The sequence below is a fragment of the Solanum verrucosum genome, unplaced genomic scaffold (assembly GCF_900185275.1).
Source record: "Solanum verrucosum unplaced genomic scaffold, falcon-dt-bn FXZP01000261.1, whole genome shotgun sequence".
NCBI lineage: Eukaryota > Viridiplantae > Streptophyta > Magnoliopsida > Solanales > Solanaceae > Solanum > Solanum verrucosum.
In genome coordinates, this window is record NW_026019969.1 from 11,218,179 (window position 1) to 11,239,865 (window position 21,687).

General features: G+C 29.9%; 2 protein-coding genes across 2 annotated transcripts; one reads left to right on the forward strand and one right to left on the reverse strand.

The window, feature by feature from the left end:
- The first annotated feature begins 10,742 nt into the window (after nucleotides 1–10,742).
- Nucleotides 10,743–14,726, forward strand: LOC125815029 (uncharacterized). The gene is made up of 6 exons (XM_049494438.1): nucleotides 10,743–10,834; nucleotides 13,210–13,236; nucleotides 13,400–13,522; nucleotides 13,762–14,014; nucleotides 14,130–14,219; nucleotides 14,412–14,726. Exons 1-6 carry the CDS (start codon nucleotides 10,743–10,745, stop codon nucleotides 14,724–14,726), a joined length of 900 nt encoding a protein of 299 aa, XP_049350395.1.
- A 617-nt stretch (nucleotides 14,727–15,343) lies between these two features.
- LOC125816257 (methylmalonate-semialdehyde dehydrogenase [acylating], mitochondrial) lies at nucleotides 15,344–21,390 on the reverse strand. Its single transcript, XM_049495841.1, has 19 exons — nucleotides 21,089–21,390; nucleotides 20,901–20,998; nucleotides 20,648–20,719; nucleotides 20,402–20,563; nucleotides 20,237–20,315; nucleotides 19,996–20,150; nucleotides 19,548–19,611; nucleotides 19,297–19,376; nucleotides 18,910–18,975; nucleotides 18,028–18,078; nucleotides 17,758–17,909; nucleotides 17,591–17,681; nucleotides 17,407–17,487; nucleotides 16,507–16,584; nucleotides 16,386–16,421; nucleotides 16,254–16,297; nucleotides 16,072–16,150; nucleotides 15,612–15,702; nucleotides 15,344–15,529 (listed from the first exon to the last, which is right to left on the reverse strand). Exons 1-19 carry the CDS (start codon nucleotides 21,111–21,113, stop codon nucleotides 15,420–15,422), a joined length of 1,614 nt encoding a protein of 537 aa, XP_049351798.1. The 5' UTR covers nucleotides 21,114–21,390; the 3' UTR covers nucleotides 15,344–15,419.
- Nucleotides 21,391–21,687: the final 297 nt, after the last annotated feature.

The window sequence follows — 21,687 nt, forward strand, 5'->3', positions numbered from 1 at the left end:
TTTGATTAACTCTTTAATTTTGTTTTTGTCACATAAATTGAAACAAAAAATGATACATATTGGGCCCGTGCTAGCACGGGCTCCGATGTCTAGTATATATATAAAGGAGAATGTTAGACATGCTGATGTGGCATGCTTCTAAGGGCTAAAAATTTTTATTTTTATTTTTTTTGGTATTTTTTGGCCATTTTTCAAATTTTAAAATACAAAAAATTCACCTAAATATTAAAGATAGTCACATTTAATTCTTTCTTTATCCATAGTCATATTTAATATATTTTTATCATTAATGCTATTATATTTTTCCCTTAATATTTCTCATTTTCTTCTTTTACTATTTTAATTTCTTCCCTAATGATATTTATATCATTTCTTTAAATCACTTTTTTCCCCTTTTAGTTCATCTTTACTTTTTTTTTTTAATTTATTCAATTCAAGAAACTTATATTTCTATATAATATAAAGTCTTTTTAAAAAATATATATATGATTTTTTTGCCCAAACATCATCATTTATGACATTTATAGCATTTCCTTAAGTCACTTCTCTTCCTTTCTTATTCTTTTTTATTTATTTATTTATTTATTCAATTCAAGAAAATTATATTTCTATATAGTATAAAAGATTTTTTTATATATTTTTATTTATGGTTTTCCTTCTTTATTTACTTTTAAAGTTTCACCTCCATAACTTATATCTATTAAACTTCTATTTGAATAATATAATTAATTTCATGACTTTCTAAGTTTTCATATTCATAACCCCCAACTATTAAATTATAAAATTTAAGATACTTTGATATTTCTCCATTTTTGTCAATATAAATTCACAAGTTTTTTGTTTCATGAAATTTCAACTCAAGATTATTTTTTATATTTCGTTGTTTTTGTAGTATTATTCTATTATCAAAAATCCATGTGTTAACTTAACATGTTGAAAAAGACTCTTGAATGTTGATTAATTTGACAAAAAAAAGTGTCGGCCAAGAGCTCAAAAAAAGTGGGCACTAATTATTTTGTATTCTTATTTTTATCTATTTTCTTATGATAAGATTCTAAGGAAGATGTGTGTGTGTTTGTGTTTTCTCCATGTAACTTCTTTAGTTTGAATTTGTATAATTTTTCATTATTGCAAGTTTGTATTTTTGTTTAGATGCAAATTAGTCATTATAACTTTGTGTGTAATAATACTAAGTACTAACCAATGTTCAACAATATTATAGTACAAAAAAATATTCATGTTTTTTTTAAAAGATTTCTCTATTTTGTCCATATAAAATCATAATTTTTTATTTCATGAAACTCCTACTCAAGATTATCCTTTTTATTTCATATTTGAAGTCGTGTTTTCCATGGTTTGATATTGTAATAAAGGTAGACTCAATAAGAGAACTCTTAGATGTTGATCAGTTAGTCAGAGGGATTGTTGACAAGAACTCAAAAATTGTGCATTGATTCATTAATATTTAAAAAAAATAATCTATTTTCTTATGATTAAGGTCTTAATAAAGGTATGTTCATTGTGTTCTTTCTATGTAATTTCTTATGTTTTAAAGGTAAGAGCATTTTGTTTGTACATTTGTAAGACGGAAATTAATTATTGTAACTTTGTCTTATGCTAATTACTATCAAGGTTCAAACATTATTGTTGATAGATTAAAATTTTTAAATATATATCAAATATTGAAATACAACCTTTTTTTATGATTTTTTTTTTTTACAGTACAAAGAACCATTTATGTTTCTTATGATTAACATCCTAAGAAAGATGTGTTTTTGTTACTATAAAAAATTACTGTTAAGTAGGATAGAGGAAGGAAAAGAGAAAAAGAAGAACAAAATTAATAAAATATAAAACAAATATTACAATAAAGGATAGAGGCAAAATTAAAAATATGAATATTTATTTAGATAATGATGAAAAATAACAATAATGAGTTGAATAAAATCGATACCTCTCTTTGGTCAAGAATCCTATTTGTTTATTTATTTATTTATTTATTTTCACTATAATTCTATTTATTATTATTGTTGTTAGTATTTTTATAATAATAAAAAGGAATTGTGTTAATGACTATTCCTGCATTCATTTTTATTCTTTATTGTAAAAATTTTAATGTCTATAAATAAAGACATTGTAAGAATTTTCAGAAATGATCACATTAGAGTTTGAAAAATTGTGCATTAATTTCATTTTTCCCCTTCTTTTTCTTAGTAATTTAGATTGTAAGAATGATATTGCATTATTTATTTATTTATATTCTCTCCACAATTTTATTTGTTTTATATTTTACACGATTTTTTTATTATTGTAATTTTATAATTTTTTTGGTCCAAAATAACAACTTATAATTTTGTTGGAAGTCATATAACTACTAACCAAACATTTCTCTTTGTGAAATTACTTATACATCGGGATATATATATATATATATATATAATATATATGCACATATTATAAATATTTCTTCTAAATATATTATATTTCAATAAAATTATTGACATTTAATCATCTTTTCAACCGCGCGAAGCACGAATAAGTTTCTTAGTGAGTACATAAATCAATAATAAATATAGAGTTCTCCACACTCAGAAAAAAGTGTATTAACTATGAGAAATAAATTTTATGTATTAGTGGTATGAAATTATTTTCTAAGTTAGGTCGATTATTAAATAATTACAAATAAATATATTAACAATTATTAATACTGGGTAATTTTCCCTAAAAATAATGCTCCATAGCTTAAATTTGAATTATAAATGAATTTCGTTTATCCAATTTATAGAAAGTTGATTACTTATTTATTTTTACATGTTATCCAAATTCCAAATGCTTTACCGGCATGAACTAAACTTGATGGGTGAAAAATGCTATTTTACCCAATTTGAAGGGTGTTGGAGAAATAAAAATGCAAAAGGACAATATTGGAATTTAAGGAGAAGGGAGAGAGAGAAAGTGATTAGATGCTCGTCAGATAGGGCCATAGGGACCTTATGGCAGTAGTGGAATTCATCACGTGCTGATTTTACAGATATGCATAAAAACACGTTGTTTCCAACCAATTATTTTTGTGTTCGATAAGATTTTTATTAAAGTTTGATTAATTAATATTCACAAATATCAATTTTTTGAGGATGATGTTTTATCATGATCTTTTACATCCAAAGTTACAACTATCACAGGCTTTTGGAACATGAAAAACTCATTTAATAAAATTAAATATTTGTATGATACAATAGTTTGAAGTAAGTGTTTGTTCATAAAATTTGAGACTCCAATTTGAAGTTATAATTTAAAATCAATGTTTGTTTATGAAATTTAAATAAAATTCCAATTTCAAGTTTTGATTTTAATTTTTTTTAAAAGTAAAATTTTCAATTAATATTTTGTAAGAAAATATTTATGATTTTTTTAAAAAAAAGCAAACATGTTCGACATGAAGAGATTGATGTACTATCAACTATCTCAATAATTATATCAAAAGTTAACTAGTTATTACTCTTTTTGATTTATCGAATAGTGAATCTTTGTAAAATTATGTGTATTTGAAAATTTATAATAGCATGTAATCGCAAACATTTTAAAAAAAGGAACATGGCGACATATCATTTACTTATCCGGCGTCTAAAAATATTTTGATACTATATTTATGAATTATGATTTGCTTATTTAGTAAGATTGTGTTAGAGCTACGAAAGTTTTGATATTTTTCACATATTATCAGATTTTCATGTTTATGAAATAAATATACAACTTAAAAAATTCAAACATGTCCAAATAAAATTCTAACTTCAAATCATGTTCGAACGAGCCCTAAAACTAATTCCTCTCTCTTTAGAACACAATAATCTATGATACAATTCTTGAGAACCAATCAATAGAATGAAATGAAATTAATTTTTGAAGTTGTCGTTTTATACCTTTTATTTTGTTACGTATTATTATTTTCTTTTGGGCATCTTTTTATGCAAAAAGAAAAAGGAAAAACCAAAAAAGTTATCAAAAGATTAGGTTAGTGTAAAAAAGATAAAGGTGATTTCTTCATTTGAGCACATATGTCTTAACGTGTACGGATAATGTATGCATGTAGTCTTAATTTTTATTAAAATTTCGCGTACATAGTATCAGCTGTTTACATGTTATAATTAATTAACCATGATTAAATATTAAAAATTTATATACCAATATATACGATATATTTATTGATAGTTTAACGTACACATCAAATGAAAAGATATAATTGCGTTGTCATAGAGAGTGGAATTTTCGTTTGAAAAATATAAATATAAGTGGTACACGCATATATCATCAAATAGATGACACATATATAAAGGTGAACATGCAAAAGGAATGACAAGGCTTCAACCAATTTTGTTTTTTTGTGTGGTTATCGACTGTTTGATATTTCGTATCTTCTATATGTTAGAAATTTAATTTATATCTTGTTTCATTAATATAGAAAATCTTTTCTTTGTTTTTGCATTGAGTACTTTATAATACATATGTTAGAATAGAAATAGAAAAGCAATTATATTATCAGATCATCTAAAAAATATCAACAAGTAGTCAGTCCTTAAGGATTTTGAAATTTGCAATATCGACAGTAAGATAAATTATATGTTACAAACATGTGACATGATGTGTAGTTTGTTTGTTTTTTAGAGAAAAACTTTTTCCTGTTATCCCCTTCAAGTTAATTGTTTTCAAAACTAAAACAATATATTTTAATTATATCGAAAAGAGTTAAAGGGTAAATTAGTAAATAATATTACAATTTATTTATTATATTTTAAAAAACGTATAATGTGACAAGCTAACAAATAATATGGGACGAAAAAATAATAAAAGAAACAAAAAATAAAATAGAATAAAACAGGAAAAAGGAAGAAGAATACAACACAATTAACCAACACCGACAGTGAAAGAGTAAACTTAATCAAATTAAGTTTAGGACAATATTAATTTAGCTAAATATCAAAATCAACCCCTAATTAATAAACGTAACATCAAATGATATATTGAATAGTTAGACCGACATTGTGCTCTTACTTTTTGTTGTTAAATTAAACGATTAATGAATCATGTTTCATGAGTTACATAGTAAAACCTGTTCTTTTAAATAATAGAGCTATTGTTTCTATAATTGTGTAGTGTATGGTTCAATTTGCATATGTTTTGATTAATTTTATTTATAGAACACTTGCTATGCGACAATTGGAGTGGAGGTCGCGTATTAAGGTTGAAGGTTAGTAGGGCTAGCGTGTTGTCTTTCCGTGCGAGGGTTTCGGTGGATAGCGTTTGTAGTAGTCCTAGCCTTGCTCTTGTAGTTCTTGTCTGTGATCCTATAGCCAGTTGTCGTTTACTGCGTTTCACCTCTCACAGTATTTTCTTGATGTTATTGTCTCCTTTGTTGATTATGCACTTTTCTCTTATTGGATACTATGTCTTATATAATGTTTCCTCTTCTTTTACTTGGGTTGTCGTACTTGAGCTGAGGGTCCTCCGGAAACAACCTCTCTACCTCCACGAGGTAGTGGTAAGGTCTGCGTACACTCTACCCTCCCCAGACCCCACTTAGTGGGATTTCACTGGGTATGTTGTTGTTGTTGTTGTTGTTTGCTATGCGACAATTCAATTGTACACATATATTAATTCTATCTATCAAGGTTTGGATAGATGGAGAATAGTTATGTATATCTTTCGTCTCATATCGATTGTTACATTTTTCTTTTATACACTCGTAAGAAATTCGAAAATATATTTATTTATTTTACAATTTTACCCTTATTTCTCTTCAATTAATTGCATGTTATTTAAGAACAACACTTACAAAACTAATCTTATTTCATGAATATTTAATATTAAGGGTAAAATAAGAGATAAAATAAATATTTTCGTCTTTATTAAAGTAGAAAGCTAGTTAATAGTTGAGCATTGTCTAGTTTTTTCTTCTTCTTATTATTATCCGATTATCTTATATATATATATATATATATATATATATATATATATATATTAACTGATGTTTCTTTTTTATTTAAATATGAAATTATTTATTCTTGTTAATGTTCTTTCGTCAAGAATCTACATAAAACATTCTCTCTAGTCTCTGCCCGCACAAAATAGGAGAAGAGTGCATACATACTATCTTCCCCAGACCCATTTACAAAAATGGCGGCAGTCAAGTTATCGTGCATGGCCACCGAATTAAGCATTATTTTGCACACAAAAATATTATTATTTTAGAGTTTTGTTGATTAAGGAAGGAAGATTCTTTCTATGGTTTTATTTTTTATTAAGAAAGATCAATTCTAACGTAATCTAAGGTCTAATAAGGTAGGACTTAGAAGGAACAAGGAATTTGTGTTAATTAGGTAGAGTAGATAATTAAATACTAATTATGTTTCAAATGCAAATAGCGCGTATAATAAATAAGCACAAAAAAATCTCAGGTATTGTGCTTTAATTATATTTACCAACAAAAAATTTATGTACGTGGATCCAGCTGCTTATTTTCTAGATAGATTAGAGCATAAATAAAATACTACTGGTGATTTGCGTTGGTAAAAGTTTGCCAAACTGTCGAGACATTTTGAAAAGTCACTCATAGCTGTTTGATTTTGACCTATAACAGTACATAGCTATTACTTTCTTTGTTTCATTTTATTTGACTTGTGTTTACTTGAAATAATTTTTAAAAACGTTTTATTAAATACGTAGAGTATTAAACTAATCTTATTAATAATATTTTAGGACTCTAAACTAAGACGGACACTAATGTAAATCTAAATTGTCCCAATAAAATGAGTATTATATTAATATAATCGATCACTTAATTTTTCTTTTCACCAATACATGGTTAATGTTAGAGATTAGTTATAAAATGTTGAATCTCCAGAATCTACGGGAGATAATAACACGCCACACGGTTCAAAAGGTCATCCTATTCCTTAAGCTATGCATTTTTTCCGTTTAATAGTGATTAAATTAGTTATAAATACATGACCAATAGAATTGATAAACAATGTGGAACTTTTCTGCACAAATCCAAATTCAACCAAGCGCCAATATGGGTACAAGACATCGGATAAAAACAAAATAACAATTAATCATGTTTATGTTGAAAAATTTCTTATAAGCAAACATCTCTTGCACAAAAGGAGGAGGACCAATTGAACATAGACAACTGAGACAAATTTGATAAATGAGTAGAAATTGAAAAGTGAGAGTCAAACAAGCAACAGGAAATTAATCACAAATTAATGGAAGAATAAAATAGTACTCAAGGGATATGTACCATTGATATAAAAATAATCAGGTAATTTATTAAATAATTACATGTAAATTTCTAAGTAATTTGTGGAAAGTGGTGACTAATTTACTATCATTTATCACCTAGCTAATTAAAATAAATTAATATGATTATGTGAGAATAAGTTTTTACCATAAAGAAAAGTTGGGTTCTACTCTGTTTGAATTTGGAATAGTCTAATTCCAATACATATGTCAAACCGTTTTTTAAAAAAAAATAAAATTGTTGATGGAAATAAATCCTACTTTTTGATAACTTTTGACTGTAGAATTTCTGATACTTTCCATGGAATGGAGGAGTCTTTTGTAGGTTGCTTAAGCGGAATTGAATTGATTTAACGCCATATATACGTATGTCAACTTTTGAATTGCTTCTTCTTTTTCCCAAACAATGCATGGAACTCAATTTATATGAATTTTTTTTATTCTAGCTAAAAACGAATGACATATTTTTATATTTAATAATAATTTAACTTAAAATATTTATTTTACCATTAATGAAATAATTTATAATTATATAAGTATTTATAACTTATTTTAGACTATAAATTTTTTAAAAATAATTCTTCTTCTTCTTAAAATTCGTATCTAGTCAAACTGATATAAAGTAAAAAAATGAGCTTAATTTAGATGGAAAAAAAAAGATGCTTTAAACCTCTTTTCTTGGTAGACAAGGTAACATGGAATGAGAAGGAATCAATTGGTGTTTGCCCCCCTTACTTCCACTAATGCATGTGACGTGTGTTCCAATTTTTTTAATAAAAAAAAAAAGAGATATCATTAATTCTCCACGGAAGTTATATATTACTTCCACTGTTTAAAAAAGAATGACCTCCTTTTATTTTTAGTCTGTTTAAAAAAGAATGATCTTTTTCTTTTTTTGGTAATATTTTAATTTCAGCTTTCCACGTGACATGTTTAAAACCATAAGATTAAAGGACAATTTTGTACGTTTGACATAACTTTAATTTAGGATCACAAAATTAAAAAATCTTTTTTATTTTCTTAAACTTCGTGTCAGGTCAAACTAGATCATTCTTTATGAAACGGAGGGAGTAAAAAAGAAGAAGAAGAGAAAAAATATTCAGGTTAAGTTGTTTTATAACACCAAAATAATTAAAAGAATTTAGCCTTTGTTTAATGATGACAATTGACAAGACAAAGAAGCACTTGACCCCAAATGTGCCTGCAGGAGGTAAGCTTTCTTATACAATGATGATATCTTATTTTTAATTAAGTATTATTAAAGTAATGGAATGACATGTGTGTGTACATACATACGTGATGAAGATGGAGTAATTTCCCTAAATAGTCATCCATGTTTAGAAAATTACCTAGAAATATCACTTATGTTTGTTTTAGGATAACAATATCACCCAACTTTACCTATTTTGCTCAAAATATATTTGACACAATAAATACATTATCTCTTTCTTACTAGGATGCTATGTCACATTATTCCTTTTTTATTATTAACAAATTTTTTTAAAAATTTAGATAATCCATATATTATACCCAATAAAAAAAATTACATAACGAACTCTAATATGAGCTCCTCCGATTCTTCAAGAAAATATGTGGTTTCTCCGGTTCTTCAAGGAATAAATTAATGAATTTGCATAAGGAACTGTCTCCTGAGCCGCTGTATACCTTTGATGACCAAAGAAATCGCCACGAGGTAAAATTCAAGTTTTCTTCTTATTCTTTTATTTTTGAAGTGTAAATTGTGAAATAATTTGAATACTTAACATGATATTGGAGTGATTTTCTTAAAATTTAGGGGTTTTTTGCTTGCTTGTTTTTGAATCAGATATTTCTATTGTTTAAATCTGCCTAAGCTTTGAACAAATGTTTATAGTTTGTGTAAAAATCTTTTTTTTTACCATGAACAAGAAACCTTTGATTTTTTACCGTGAACAAGCAATGGATATTTATAATTTGTGTAAAAATCAATGTTTCTAATACTCTATCTAGTTTATCTCTAAATATCCAACTAAATTTATTGTTTCTTCATCAACTTCAAGTAACTAGTTTAATTTTTTCCTCGACAACAAGACTAAATTTTTGTATGGATATAACGGCAAATACTCATAAATGAAACATAGAATAAAGATTTTCGCTATAAAATTGAAGTAACTAGATTTTCATAGAGAATGGATTAATGCTCTCTTATAGATACATTAAACAGGCTGTCATTTAAAGAATTAAAAAAATATTATTAATAAATTAAAAAATGTGACATGGCATCCTAGTAGGAGAGAGATAATGTATTTTTTGTGTCAAGTATATTTTGAGGAAAATAGGCAAAGTTAGATGATATTATAGTCCTAAAACAAAACATAAGTGATATTTCTAGGTAATTTCCCAAACATGGGTGACTATCTAGGGAAATAACTCGATGAAGATGATAGCGATCATCATGTGCATTTTAAGTTATTACACTACTAAAAAATCACTATATATTTTCTCACGAGTGACTGTTCCCATAAATATTTTCATTGAATCGGTTATAAAAATTTAAAAGCTTTCCACTTCTAGTGAAAATTTGTTTCCTATCATGCCATTTTTCATGTGAACTGATTTGGTAGAAAATGAGTGAAAAAATTAACATACTTTATAGCACAAATTTTCTTGGTGGAAAAAGAAACCTTATTAGTGTTAAAAAGAAAAATATGTGCAAAAACCAGTAATGCATAGGTGGGTGATGGAAGCTATATTTTAGAATTTGCCTGTAAAATTGTTGTAAGAAAATGGGCGTAATATGAATTTTATATTATATGAAAGAAGAAGTTTCTTTGTAGTTGGCACAATTTGTCAACATTATTTAGGTCAACCACAACAAAATTTGATGTTAAATATCATTCCCTTTATCATTAGTTGATTGTACTAAGTTTATTTTGTCGGTTCAATTAATGAAATTTGACTATCAATTTATTCGTAATTCATTTTGTTTTCTAGAGCAAAATCTTATAAGTTGTCTGGTAGTAAGTCCCCCTCTTGCTATTTTCATCTAAAGCTTTGAAAAAATGACGATTATAATATGGGTTTGTGGTGAGATGATTGAGATTCTTCCATCCTTAACAAAGATCTTAGATTCAAGTCTTGGTAATGGAAAAAATCCAATTGGAGCGTCAACACCATAAATGGATCATGTAATAAATATCAAACACCGTGTGGAACATTTAAAAAATAAACCATACATCTAAAGTAAGATGGAACGTAAAAGATATGCACTATTATATATTACGACCCCAAATTTTGAGAATTGATCAAGATTACACAAAAGTTGGAAGAAAATCAACATTAAAAAAATTGTTATGCATGCCTTTTAAATTTAAAAAAGTATACCTCACTTTATCATTATATTTTTTCAAAATTACAAATTTATACTGTAATAAAAAAAAATTATAACAGGAAATATTGATCAGTAAATGGAAACTGAGAAAGGGCTCGTAACTTTAACTTGCAATAGATGTAAACTTGGGTCATGGGATGGGCCGGCCCAGTTTGATGCACATGGACTGTATGTTTTTTGTAGTTGGGCCCCAATTGTCCCCCAACACCTCTCAATACATTTCTATTTTCACTAATTTTTCCATTTGATGTATCAACAGAATTTAACTACAACTTCCATTAGGGTCTGTTTGGAAAGCCACTTGGTAATTGGAATTGGTGTAATTACTAGGGTAGTAATTACCAGCCTAGTAATTACACTGACCTGTTTGGTTGCCACAGAGTGTAATTACATATGTCATGTTTGGATGCTACAGTGTAATTACACATGTTCTGTTTGGATGCACAATTGCAATCATAAAATTATAATAAATTTTAAAAATAAAAATTAATTATTTAAAATTTATACTAGACAAATAAAAAACTTTATAAATGACATTAAATTAAATATTTAAGATATATATTATTTTTTGAAAATATATTAATTAATAAACATATTTTCTGTAACTAATATTATGAAAAAATAATTGATTTATACTTTTTTCAAATTAATATATTTCAATTGAATTGATCGTAACAACTAAAAGTATGAAGTATCTACGAACATCATGAAATGCATGTTTGATAAAAAGAATAATATATAAATAAAATGTCATAAATTATTAAATGTTTGACAAAAATATAATCTATCAAGTCTAATTAAAAAATGTCGTGCAATGTAAATTCAATATTACTAAAACAAATGAAACTGAAAATATAACATAGGTTATAAATTCAAAACAAAAAAATTTAACGTAATACTCTTATAACAAATTTCAACATAGCAATAAATATGATTTATTTTTATTTTTTCTTAATAAAGAAAACGTAAGTCTATAACCTTACTTAACAACAAATTCTATTTTAATTTAAAAATTAGAATACTAATAAAATTATGCTAATGAGAAAATAAGCATGGCATCAAGAAATAGATAATACGAGAAAATTACATAGAATCACGTAAAGTAAGGTTGAGAACAAGAAGAAAATGAAATATAATAATATAAAATAAAAAATAAACTTATACAAATTTTTAGAATAATAAAAATAAAAAAAGAACTTAAAATAATAGAAGTAAAAAAATTTAAAACAAAATAAAAATAAAAATAGAAATAAATAAAAGAAATTAAAATGTAATCAAATGGTAATTACACCATATAATTACCAACAATTCACAGCCCCTGCCTGTGAATTGTAGAGTGTAATTACCTCCTGCCAATTACACCAATTACCTGCTGACCAAGTAATTACCTGTCCTTCCAAACAGGACAAGACAATGTAATTACACCAATTACCAGGGTGTCCTTCCAAACAAGCCCTTAGTGAATTGTTGAGAGTATTTTTATAGTCCAAAATAAGTGAATTGTTCAAAGTTCAAATGGTTACTTGAATTTTAAAAAATATATATTTACGCTTCATTTAATGAGTATTAAAAGGATAATAGAGGAAAGTAACATCTAACTTACTCCCTCTGTCTTTAATTACTTGTCCACTTTTCCTTTTATAGTTGTCCCTAATTACTTGTCCATTATGACAAATCAAGAAAGGACAATTTTTTTACCTATTATACCCTCAATAAATGACTAATTACTTTTAAAATGTGGAACTTTTTTCATCCACTTCATAATTAATAAGGGTAAAATGATAAACTCATTATGTCATTAATTGTTTTCTTAATAGGTGTGCCATTCAAAAATGGACAAATAAATAGAGACAGAGGGAGTATGTCCTTAAAATATTTTTCTTAAGGACGTGTCATACCCAATAATTTACTTAATACGGATCAGAGGGAGTGTAACAGAACATCTGAAATTTGAGGAATTTAATTATTTTTGAAAAAGAAAATGTAAGAGTAAATGGGAGCATAGAATGAATAAATTTTTAGATTCCCAATATCATTACTTTGGCTTTCCATTTCCCACTAATTAGAAGACAAATATACCATTAATAAAAAAAGAAAGAAAATGCAGTTCTATTTTCAGTCCTTTCATATTCTTCTACTCTTCTAAAGTAGTACAAAATGGGACTGATCACATAATTTAAATAAACTTCACAAGAGAACTAAAGAGGAAATTTTTTTTTCTCTAAATGGATCTTCTCAGTATTACTATCGCGTGCATTAATCTTCTTGCTTGGTAATTCATTCATTCTATTTTTTTTCATCATTATTGTTGTTTCAAAATTGTAAATCAAGCATGTAAAACAAATACAATAGCAAAGAAACGAAGAGAAATAAATAGTGGCAATTATAAAAAATATGATAACTTAACCAAAGAAAACAAGTTAAAATACTTAGATAGGGTATATTGTTATATTATATATAGTACTACATTAGTTTGCATGTAATTTTGATTGGATATATTCAAAGTCTTTACTTTATTTTATTTTTCTTATTGTTTCTTGCAGGCCAATGCTTGCTCTAGGATATCCTCTGTAAGTCAGGCAACTTGTCATTACCCCAAATTGTTTGTTTTACTTATTTATTCTACTGATTTAATTTGCACAGACACCAACAAAGAAATTAAAGAGTAAAGTTAGATATGGCCTCTTTTTGGTAATTTTAACAAAAAAATAATAATTCTGGTTACTACTGCAGATTTGTGACTATACGAGCTATAGAGGCTGGCTGTGTGTATGACAAGAGGAAAGTTGCCACATATTGGATAATGTTTTCTCTTATTTATCTGTTCGAGAATGTTTTTGCAAAATTTCTTGAGTGGTAAGTTAGGCATACTCTTTAACTGGTATCATATACTTTAACAACAATATATATATATATATATATATATATATATATATATATAGTGTAATCTTATAAGTGAGATTTGAGAAGGATGAAGTGTACGGAACCTTATCTCAGCTCAGCTGGTATCATAAATTGATAGTGTAATTTGTAAATATTCTTTGAAAGTAATGTCACTTATACTGATCTTGGTTATCTATATATATATATTGCAGGGTACCTCTGTGGTCGTATTTAAGATTAGTTTTCATGTGTTGGTTGGTGATACCTCACTTGAATGGAGCGTTTTATTTATACCAAAATCTTGTTCATCCATATTTGCAATTCAAACTGCCCAATGCTATCATTCAGTTGTGTGCTGAATGGCATAAAATACTAAAGAATCATTCAGTATCTATCAACAACGAGACATTTTTGGCTGTGGCAGAGAGTTGTCTTGATGAGAATGATTCTCTGATTGCAAGCAAGGTAGGACTGTTGTTATTGTTGATTAACTGCCAAATTACCTGCAGCCTTATTTTCTAGGCTATTAGTCCCCTTTTTATGAAGGTTTACCTGTAGTTATCAAAATTCCTATTTACAGCCTGAATGCAACGAGGGTGGCCAGATTTTGGGAGATGATATCCAAGAGATGGAATGCACAGCAAAATGCAATGCAGTTGAATCAATCCAGGTTATATTACTTTCTTGTATGTTGCGTTTTCACACTCATATTACTGGTTCATATACAATTGAATCCTCTGTTTGAGGACAGACAACTTATTTTTCACATCAGATTCTAATAATCTTCCATCTGTATATTGTTCATAAATCAAGAAAGAGTTGTCGGCAAGCCTGGTGATTAACATGATCCCATTGTTTGCAGATTGAGAACATATCAACTTCAGCTATACAGGTTATCAGTAAACCGGTCATTCCAGCAGTTGCAATACTCCCAGCTACTTCTTCTCTAGCGGTATTCCAGACCAGGTGGACATGTGAAATATGTGAAGTGACAGTCAGATCTGAGCTGACACTGCAATCCCATCTTCGAGGGAGAAAACACAGGGCTGAAGCTATGTTGTGGTGTACTTTCTGTAACTTGAGAGTCTCTGGCGAGATTGACATGATTGCACATCTCAAGGGGAAGAGGCACTTGACAAAGCTTCAAGAGACTTTTACTAATTCTGGTGCATCTTAGACTATTTTGGTTTTGGTCTAAGATTTTATGCCATCAGTATAATTAACCTGTTATAACAGGTTATTTCAATACTTCCCAAGTTACCATAGCAAAGCAAGTTTGCTATGAGAGTTGCCTATTGTCTTTGGTCAACTTAACCTGATGTTATGCATCAGTGTAATATAACCTGCTATAGCAGGTTATTTCCATATTTTTCCAAGGTTGCCTGTTGTTATAGGTCAAATAAACCTGATGGTATGACATCAGTGTAATATAACCTGCTATAGCAGGTTATTTTCATATTACCATAGCAAACCAAGTTTGCTATGAGAGTTGCCTTGTTGTTATAGGTCAACTTAGCCTGATGGTATAAAAGGTTACCTATTGTCATATGTCATTTAACATTTTGGTGTAAGAACAGTATTCACTATCAGTTTTTCGAACTAAATTTTATTCAATTCAGCCCTTTGTGTTCCCCTTTTCTGTTTTTATTGTAGTATCAACTTGTGTTTTATTATTGAGAATCTTACTGCTTCAATTATTATACCATGAAAAGGGTAAGAAGGATCCAATAAAACCAGAGGGTACTTGGGGAAAATAAAATCTGGTAACAAAAGGAACACCAGGGTATCAGATCAAAACGGGCAATTTATTGAAATGTTCTTTTATTGCACTTTTAAGAGGGTATTCTGAAGTTCTTCAAGACACATTTTATTACTTCTGAGAAGTTGGCATTGCTAGTGAGACACCAGAACCACCTGACAAATCCTTCCATTGCTGTGTTACTGTCTTGATTTGGGTGTAAAACTGAACTCCAGCCTTGCCTACAATGAAATCCCAAACAATCAAATGAGTACCAAGTACCATTCCCTAAAAGACTAGAAAATGTATATCATTGTTCCTTACCATAGAAATTGAGGTCTCCAGCGAAGGACGCCTTGGATCCAGTAAAGGAGAAGAATGGCAACGGAACTGGAATAGGAACATTGATTCCAATCTTGTAGAATAGCAATAGCAGAAACAAGAAGCAATAATTTTATCAGGAAACAGAAACAAGAGTTTTATGGTATAGGCAACAGCTGAAATGGGATGGCATATGATGCATACAAGGAACTGCTAGGCAGAAACAGCCTGGCACAATTCTCTATTCCTAGTGATTTGTTTTTGAGACATTACTAACCACACAAGCACTTCTATGAGAGAACATAAACCGTTATAAGGTCTTACAAAAAAAACTCTGACATGCATTCCCAAAATATCACATAATGAATATCATCCATGAAGTCGTGATTTTAAGTGAGGATTTAGCACCATTTCTTTTTTTTTTCTCCATATGTTACCAAGTTCATGCAGCAACATTTCGTACCTGGCCTGACTCTATCTCTGTTTGGAACTTCCTCGCTGCTACACCAGATGTGGTAAAGATAGCAGCACCATTACCATACCTGAAAAAGCAGAACGATATTAGTATAGGACATTAACACACTTCAAGAAAAATGAGTTTGAGGCTGGGGAGGGAAAGAAAAAAGAACAAGGCACAGGGATTACTTATTCTGGTTAACAATGTTAATGGCCTCGTCCAAGCTGTTGGCCTGAGAGCATCAAAATGACAATTCTAGTTTAGTATATAACTTGATAGGTATAGGTGAGGCTACATGGTGGAATGGTTAACAACTAAACCTGCATGCAAAGAAGAACTGGGCCAAAGATCTCCTCCTGTAAAAAAACATATATATTATATGTAGGTAATATGCCATGATCTGAAAATCAAGAGGGAAATTGGAGAATGTAGGACAACTACCTTGTAACATTCCATATCGGGAGTGACACCAGACAGGATTGTGGGACCAACAAAATTGCCTTTTTCATATCCTGGGACCTATTGGGCATCAGGGTAAAAGAAATTAAAACTTTCCAGCTCATTTTATAAATGAGTAGCTATTTCATGCAAGAAATTATGCAATTAGTTTCCTGCTCCCCAGCCCAAGAAAAAAATGATCACGCTATTATTCCTTGTTGATTTTGACCACCTCGCTCTGATTGGAAGTTGTTACAGAGTGACTTTGTAGGTGAGTCAATATGGTTTCCCGTAAATCCTTTTTTCTTTTCTTTTTCTGACAACTAACCTTCTTTCTTCTAGATAGGTAGTATTTCTTTTTCCATACGTTATATAAGGGAAAAGGGACTGTACTCAATCATCTCTTGAGGCATAGTATACTGCCCTCCTCCTTGCTTTACCTTATGAATTTGGACATATTTATGCATGTAAATTCAAAGTAGCGCAACTGAAATAAGATCAATCCCGCCGAACAGAATATAAGGCACTGGAATTGCATCATCACACGGCCATCTTGTAACTCCTCGAAAATCATAACATTCGCCTAGGATCAATTTTGCCAAACATTACTCAGTTTGATTGCCAAGCTCCTCTACTCAGTTTGATTGGGAAGAATCCTTTTCAACACATAACTGAAATTAAAAGGATACCGAGTCTACGACAAACGACAAATATATTGTGTTTCAGATATTCATTCCTCTAACTTTAAAACATTTTAAAGCCATCTTCTAAGCTCTGATCATTTCCTAGAACATCTTTATCATTATTGATCAACTCACCCCGTTGTTTGCATTTATATGAAAAAGAACATTTTAGGTGCTATCAGAAACAAAAATTAGAAGATGAGCAGATATAACTAGATACCACAATATCTCTTCCGTCAAGCAATAATTTGGCTCCACTATCAACGCCGCTTTGAACCAATCGACATACTCGTTCTTTTGCCTGTGGTATCAGAAAAAGGTCAGTCCAGAATCATAAACATGGAAATTTGAAAACAGCAGTCGTTGAGTAACTTGTTTGTACAAGTCTTAAATCATGTACCCACCTGCTTGCTAATTACTGGACCAAGATCTGCATCAGGTTCTGTTCCAGCACTGACCTTCAGAGTTTTTGCACGTTCCAACAGTTTTTCTTCCCTGCAAGATTTAATGTAGTCATGCATCAAAGGTGTCAATAGTAAACTAAAAGATATCAGTGAAGTGGATCTGTTACCAAGGTTTTGAGTCCCCAACAAAAACCACTGTGCTCAATGCCATGCATCTTTGCCCTGCTGCACCGAAACCAGCCGCCACTAAAGCATTTATTGTAGAATCTATGTTTGCATCAGGCATAACAACACCGTGGTTTTTGGCTCCCATATTGGACTGAGGGCATTTTCAGTTGGTTAGCTATGTATTTAGCCTCAATACTAACAATGATGTTAAACATGTTTGCCACATTGGCAAATACAGTTGAGAGGAGAGTTGGTAATATTGCACTAACCTGAACACGTTTTCCTTTAGCTGATGCTCTAGAATATATATGCATACCAGCCTGAGGGGTAATAGTAAAACAAGGAATGGTCAATATACCACAGGATGAACAAACTGATTCAAAATGGATCAGAAATCTATTGACAACCGATTTCATTTGAAAAAGAAACCAAGAGTTCATTTATTGATGTATTAAACTTTAGTATATGCTTCACCATCCACCCCGCCTTTGTGATGTGTCAAAACCTTATTGATGGCAAACGGGTGGAAGTTATATGAGGCAAAGACAAAGGGGAGAGACTTGACCACTCACATATAAAGCATAAAAACTAAGATTGAGACAACTACCAAAATATTTAGTCATTTATTTTAGCGCAAAAGAAAATGTAAATTCCACTAAGAGAATCTTTATTGACAAAATATGGAGAATCTAGATTTCTTTTCCCTATCTTTTGATAAGATAATAATTTCATTGGATTGCTGGGAAAATTCAAGGTATACAAGGTAGTATTCAAAAGTAGAGTACCTACACAAAAAAGAGGTTCTCTACAAATGCCCCCCAATTATCTATAGCGCATTCAAGTTCAAGGAAAACTTGTCAATGCTTCATACTAGACTATCTTAAAATGCTGAGATGGTTATCTGCAATTAAATTTCTAAATCACTAACAATTTCATTTGTAAGGTCCAGCAACATTCACAACTGTGGCAACACCTTTCTGGGTAAAGATTTAACTAAAACCTCCAAAACCAGAAAATATAAGTAGTGGTAGATCATTACTAGAAAAAAGTATAAAGAAGACAAGTTAACCCAGATGCACCCCCTTCTCCCACCCACCCAAAAAGTACTTAAATTGTGGCTTAAGGTGTCAAGAAATCAATGCAGTACTCACTGTATTTGAGCCAACAAATGATATGGCTCTGATATCGTCATCATCACATATAGCATTAACAACGTCCTGCAAGACAGAGGTATCATCAATATCCATAATTATGCCATTCAAACCCATATAAATATCTCTACTACTGATTCCAATAAATCCATGTTCGTAAAAGGGTATGGATGGATGGGATGTGGCCAAGAAAATGCCTCCCGGGAAGCATCAATATACTTTTCTATGTAGCGGGATAAAATGGAGATTCACTACATAGTTTTACCCACTCCTTTGGTGCCGTTTAAAATATATAGAATAAGAAAGCCAGATAGAATCCATACATGTATTGGACTAAAATAAAGGAGCAGAATAACACATAACCAGCAACTATAGGAAAAGACATACATGGGTTCCATGAACAATATTTAGAACACCATCAGGCAAACCAGCCTCCATTGCCAACTCTGCCAACATCATGGAAGCCCCTGAAACCAAATGATGAAACAAAATAAGTCAAATGCAGAAGGCAGCATAAATGATGCTCTCTTTTTTTTAAGTTATATACACTTTGCTTTACACAACTGGTACATGAACCTCTGCCCCTAAATGTTGCAACATCTTATGCTATAATAATTGAAAAATATGGAAACAGCTACCTGGGTCCTTCTCTGAAGGCTTAAGAATGAAGGTGTTGCCACAAGTAGCTGCAACAGGAAACATCTGCACCAAATTCGCATAAACTATATAAAGATACTCATATTTTCTGAAACTTAAGCTTAACACCCATTCCATGTCCCCACCCAAAAAAACCCACAGAGATTGCATGGGGAAAGGGAGAACGATAAATGAAAAGGTAGTTGATACAAAACAGCCCATAAAGATGGACATCTGATGACTAACAATAGTGTCATTCTAATCAAAGTTCAAAAGCTTTCTTGATCACATAGTGTTGTTATGTGAAAACAAGTGATTCCACAAGCAAGGTAGCAATCAAGGATAAGACAACCAAGTTCGAACAGAGACGAAACTGTAAAGAAATTTAAGAAATGCACTTAAATGTATGGAAACTATGAAAGGAGAAAAAAAAAATAGGAACATCCTTACCCACAAGGGAATCATTGCAGGGAAGTTGAATGGACAAATCCCGGCACAAACACCCAGAGGTTCCCTTAGGCTATAGGTATCAATTCCATTTGATACATTAGACACATACTCACCCATCTGCAAAGTTGCCATTCCACATGCATGCTCCACCACCTCTTCACAAAACAGAAAAACAGAAATTCAAGTTCACAGTCATCAAACAGAAGATGTTTCCTTATGCCTAAGTGAGTGAAGAACTAACCAAGACCGCGGAACACATCCCCTTGTGCATCTTTCAGTGTTTTTCCCTGCTCTGTAGTCACATTGAAGGCAAGCTTATCCTAAAACAGACACAGGATAAATGAAGTGAACAGAGATCACAAGTAAAGAACTGCAAAAAGATACGTTAATCCTACAAAAAACAAACCATGTTCTTCCTAATAAGCTCTTGGAATTTGAGCATGACCCGTTGTCTTGTGGTTATGGGTGTGTTTTTCCATGACGGAAAAGCCTCCTTGGCTGCAGAAACCGCAGATTTGAATTCTTTATCCGTGGTTAAAGGTATCTGAGAAACCACCTCTTGGGTTGCCTATGATCAAAACGCAAGCAATTATAAATTTCCCCTAGTATTAGCATTCCATGTAAAGATTGCAACTTTAACAGATAAACTTACTGGGTTTATAACATCAACGAATTCTGATGATTGTGAATCTACAAAGCTGCCACCAATTAAATTTGGAACTCTCTGATAAAAAGAAGATCAAGAAAGTTTTTAACCCTAATTAAAACACTGCTTCATAAGAAAATTTTCAGAGAGATTAAAAAGCTGTCTCATTGATTGAACAGCGAACAAAAAGTATAAGAAATAAAGCATCATCACACTAAACCATCAATTAACCTAAAACATGGAGTAAATAAATACTGACTAGGGAAGTTCGATGCTTCCATGAGGATTCAGTAGCAACTGAGAAGTGATGATTAGCGAGAGCAAAAATCCCAGGAGTCAAAGACCTTACTTTCCTCACTGCAACAAACAAACAAGATTCATGGATTACTATCAATTCACAGAAAAGATTAATATGAAAAATAACAAAAACGGTATGCGAAACCTCACCTCTATGAAATGAAAACTGCATCATTGTTCACTTGCCCTCCTAAATATTTTGTTAAAAAAAAAAAAGGTATATTCGAAATTTTAAGTCTCTCTATATATATTCAATAAAGGTAATGTTTTAGAGATTATTATCCAATTGATGATGAAGATCATCGTCAGTCTTAATATTTTTGGTAATAAATAATATTTGCCGTTTTGGCAGATTAGCCATATCAGATTAGATGTCATACAGTTGTCGGGTATCTTAACATATTAAAAGACCTAATTTTTGTTTCTTCTTCCATAAATCTCTTAATTTTAGATAACGTAAATCACATCTTTATGACATTTATATTTTAACATATAAAAATTGAAAATTTGGGATAAAAAGATAATGGGTACCTTTGAGATGATAATAACAAGATGTAGAACGCGAGTTGTGAATTGCAATTGAAGAAGTGAAAGCCAAAGCCATTTTTCAAATGCAGATCTTTTATCTAGAGATTTTTAAGAAAATGATAGTGTTATTATAAGCCAAAATAATTTCTTATCTACTTTTAACTATTTAGTTAAAAATTATATTAGAATTAAAACCAAGTAATAAGTTTAAATAATATTTG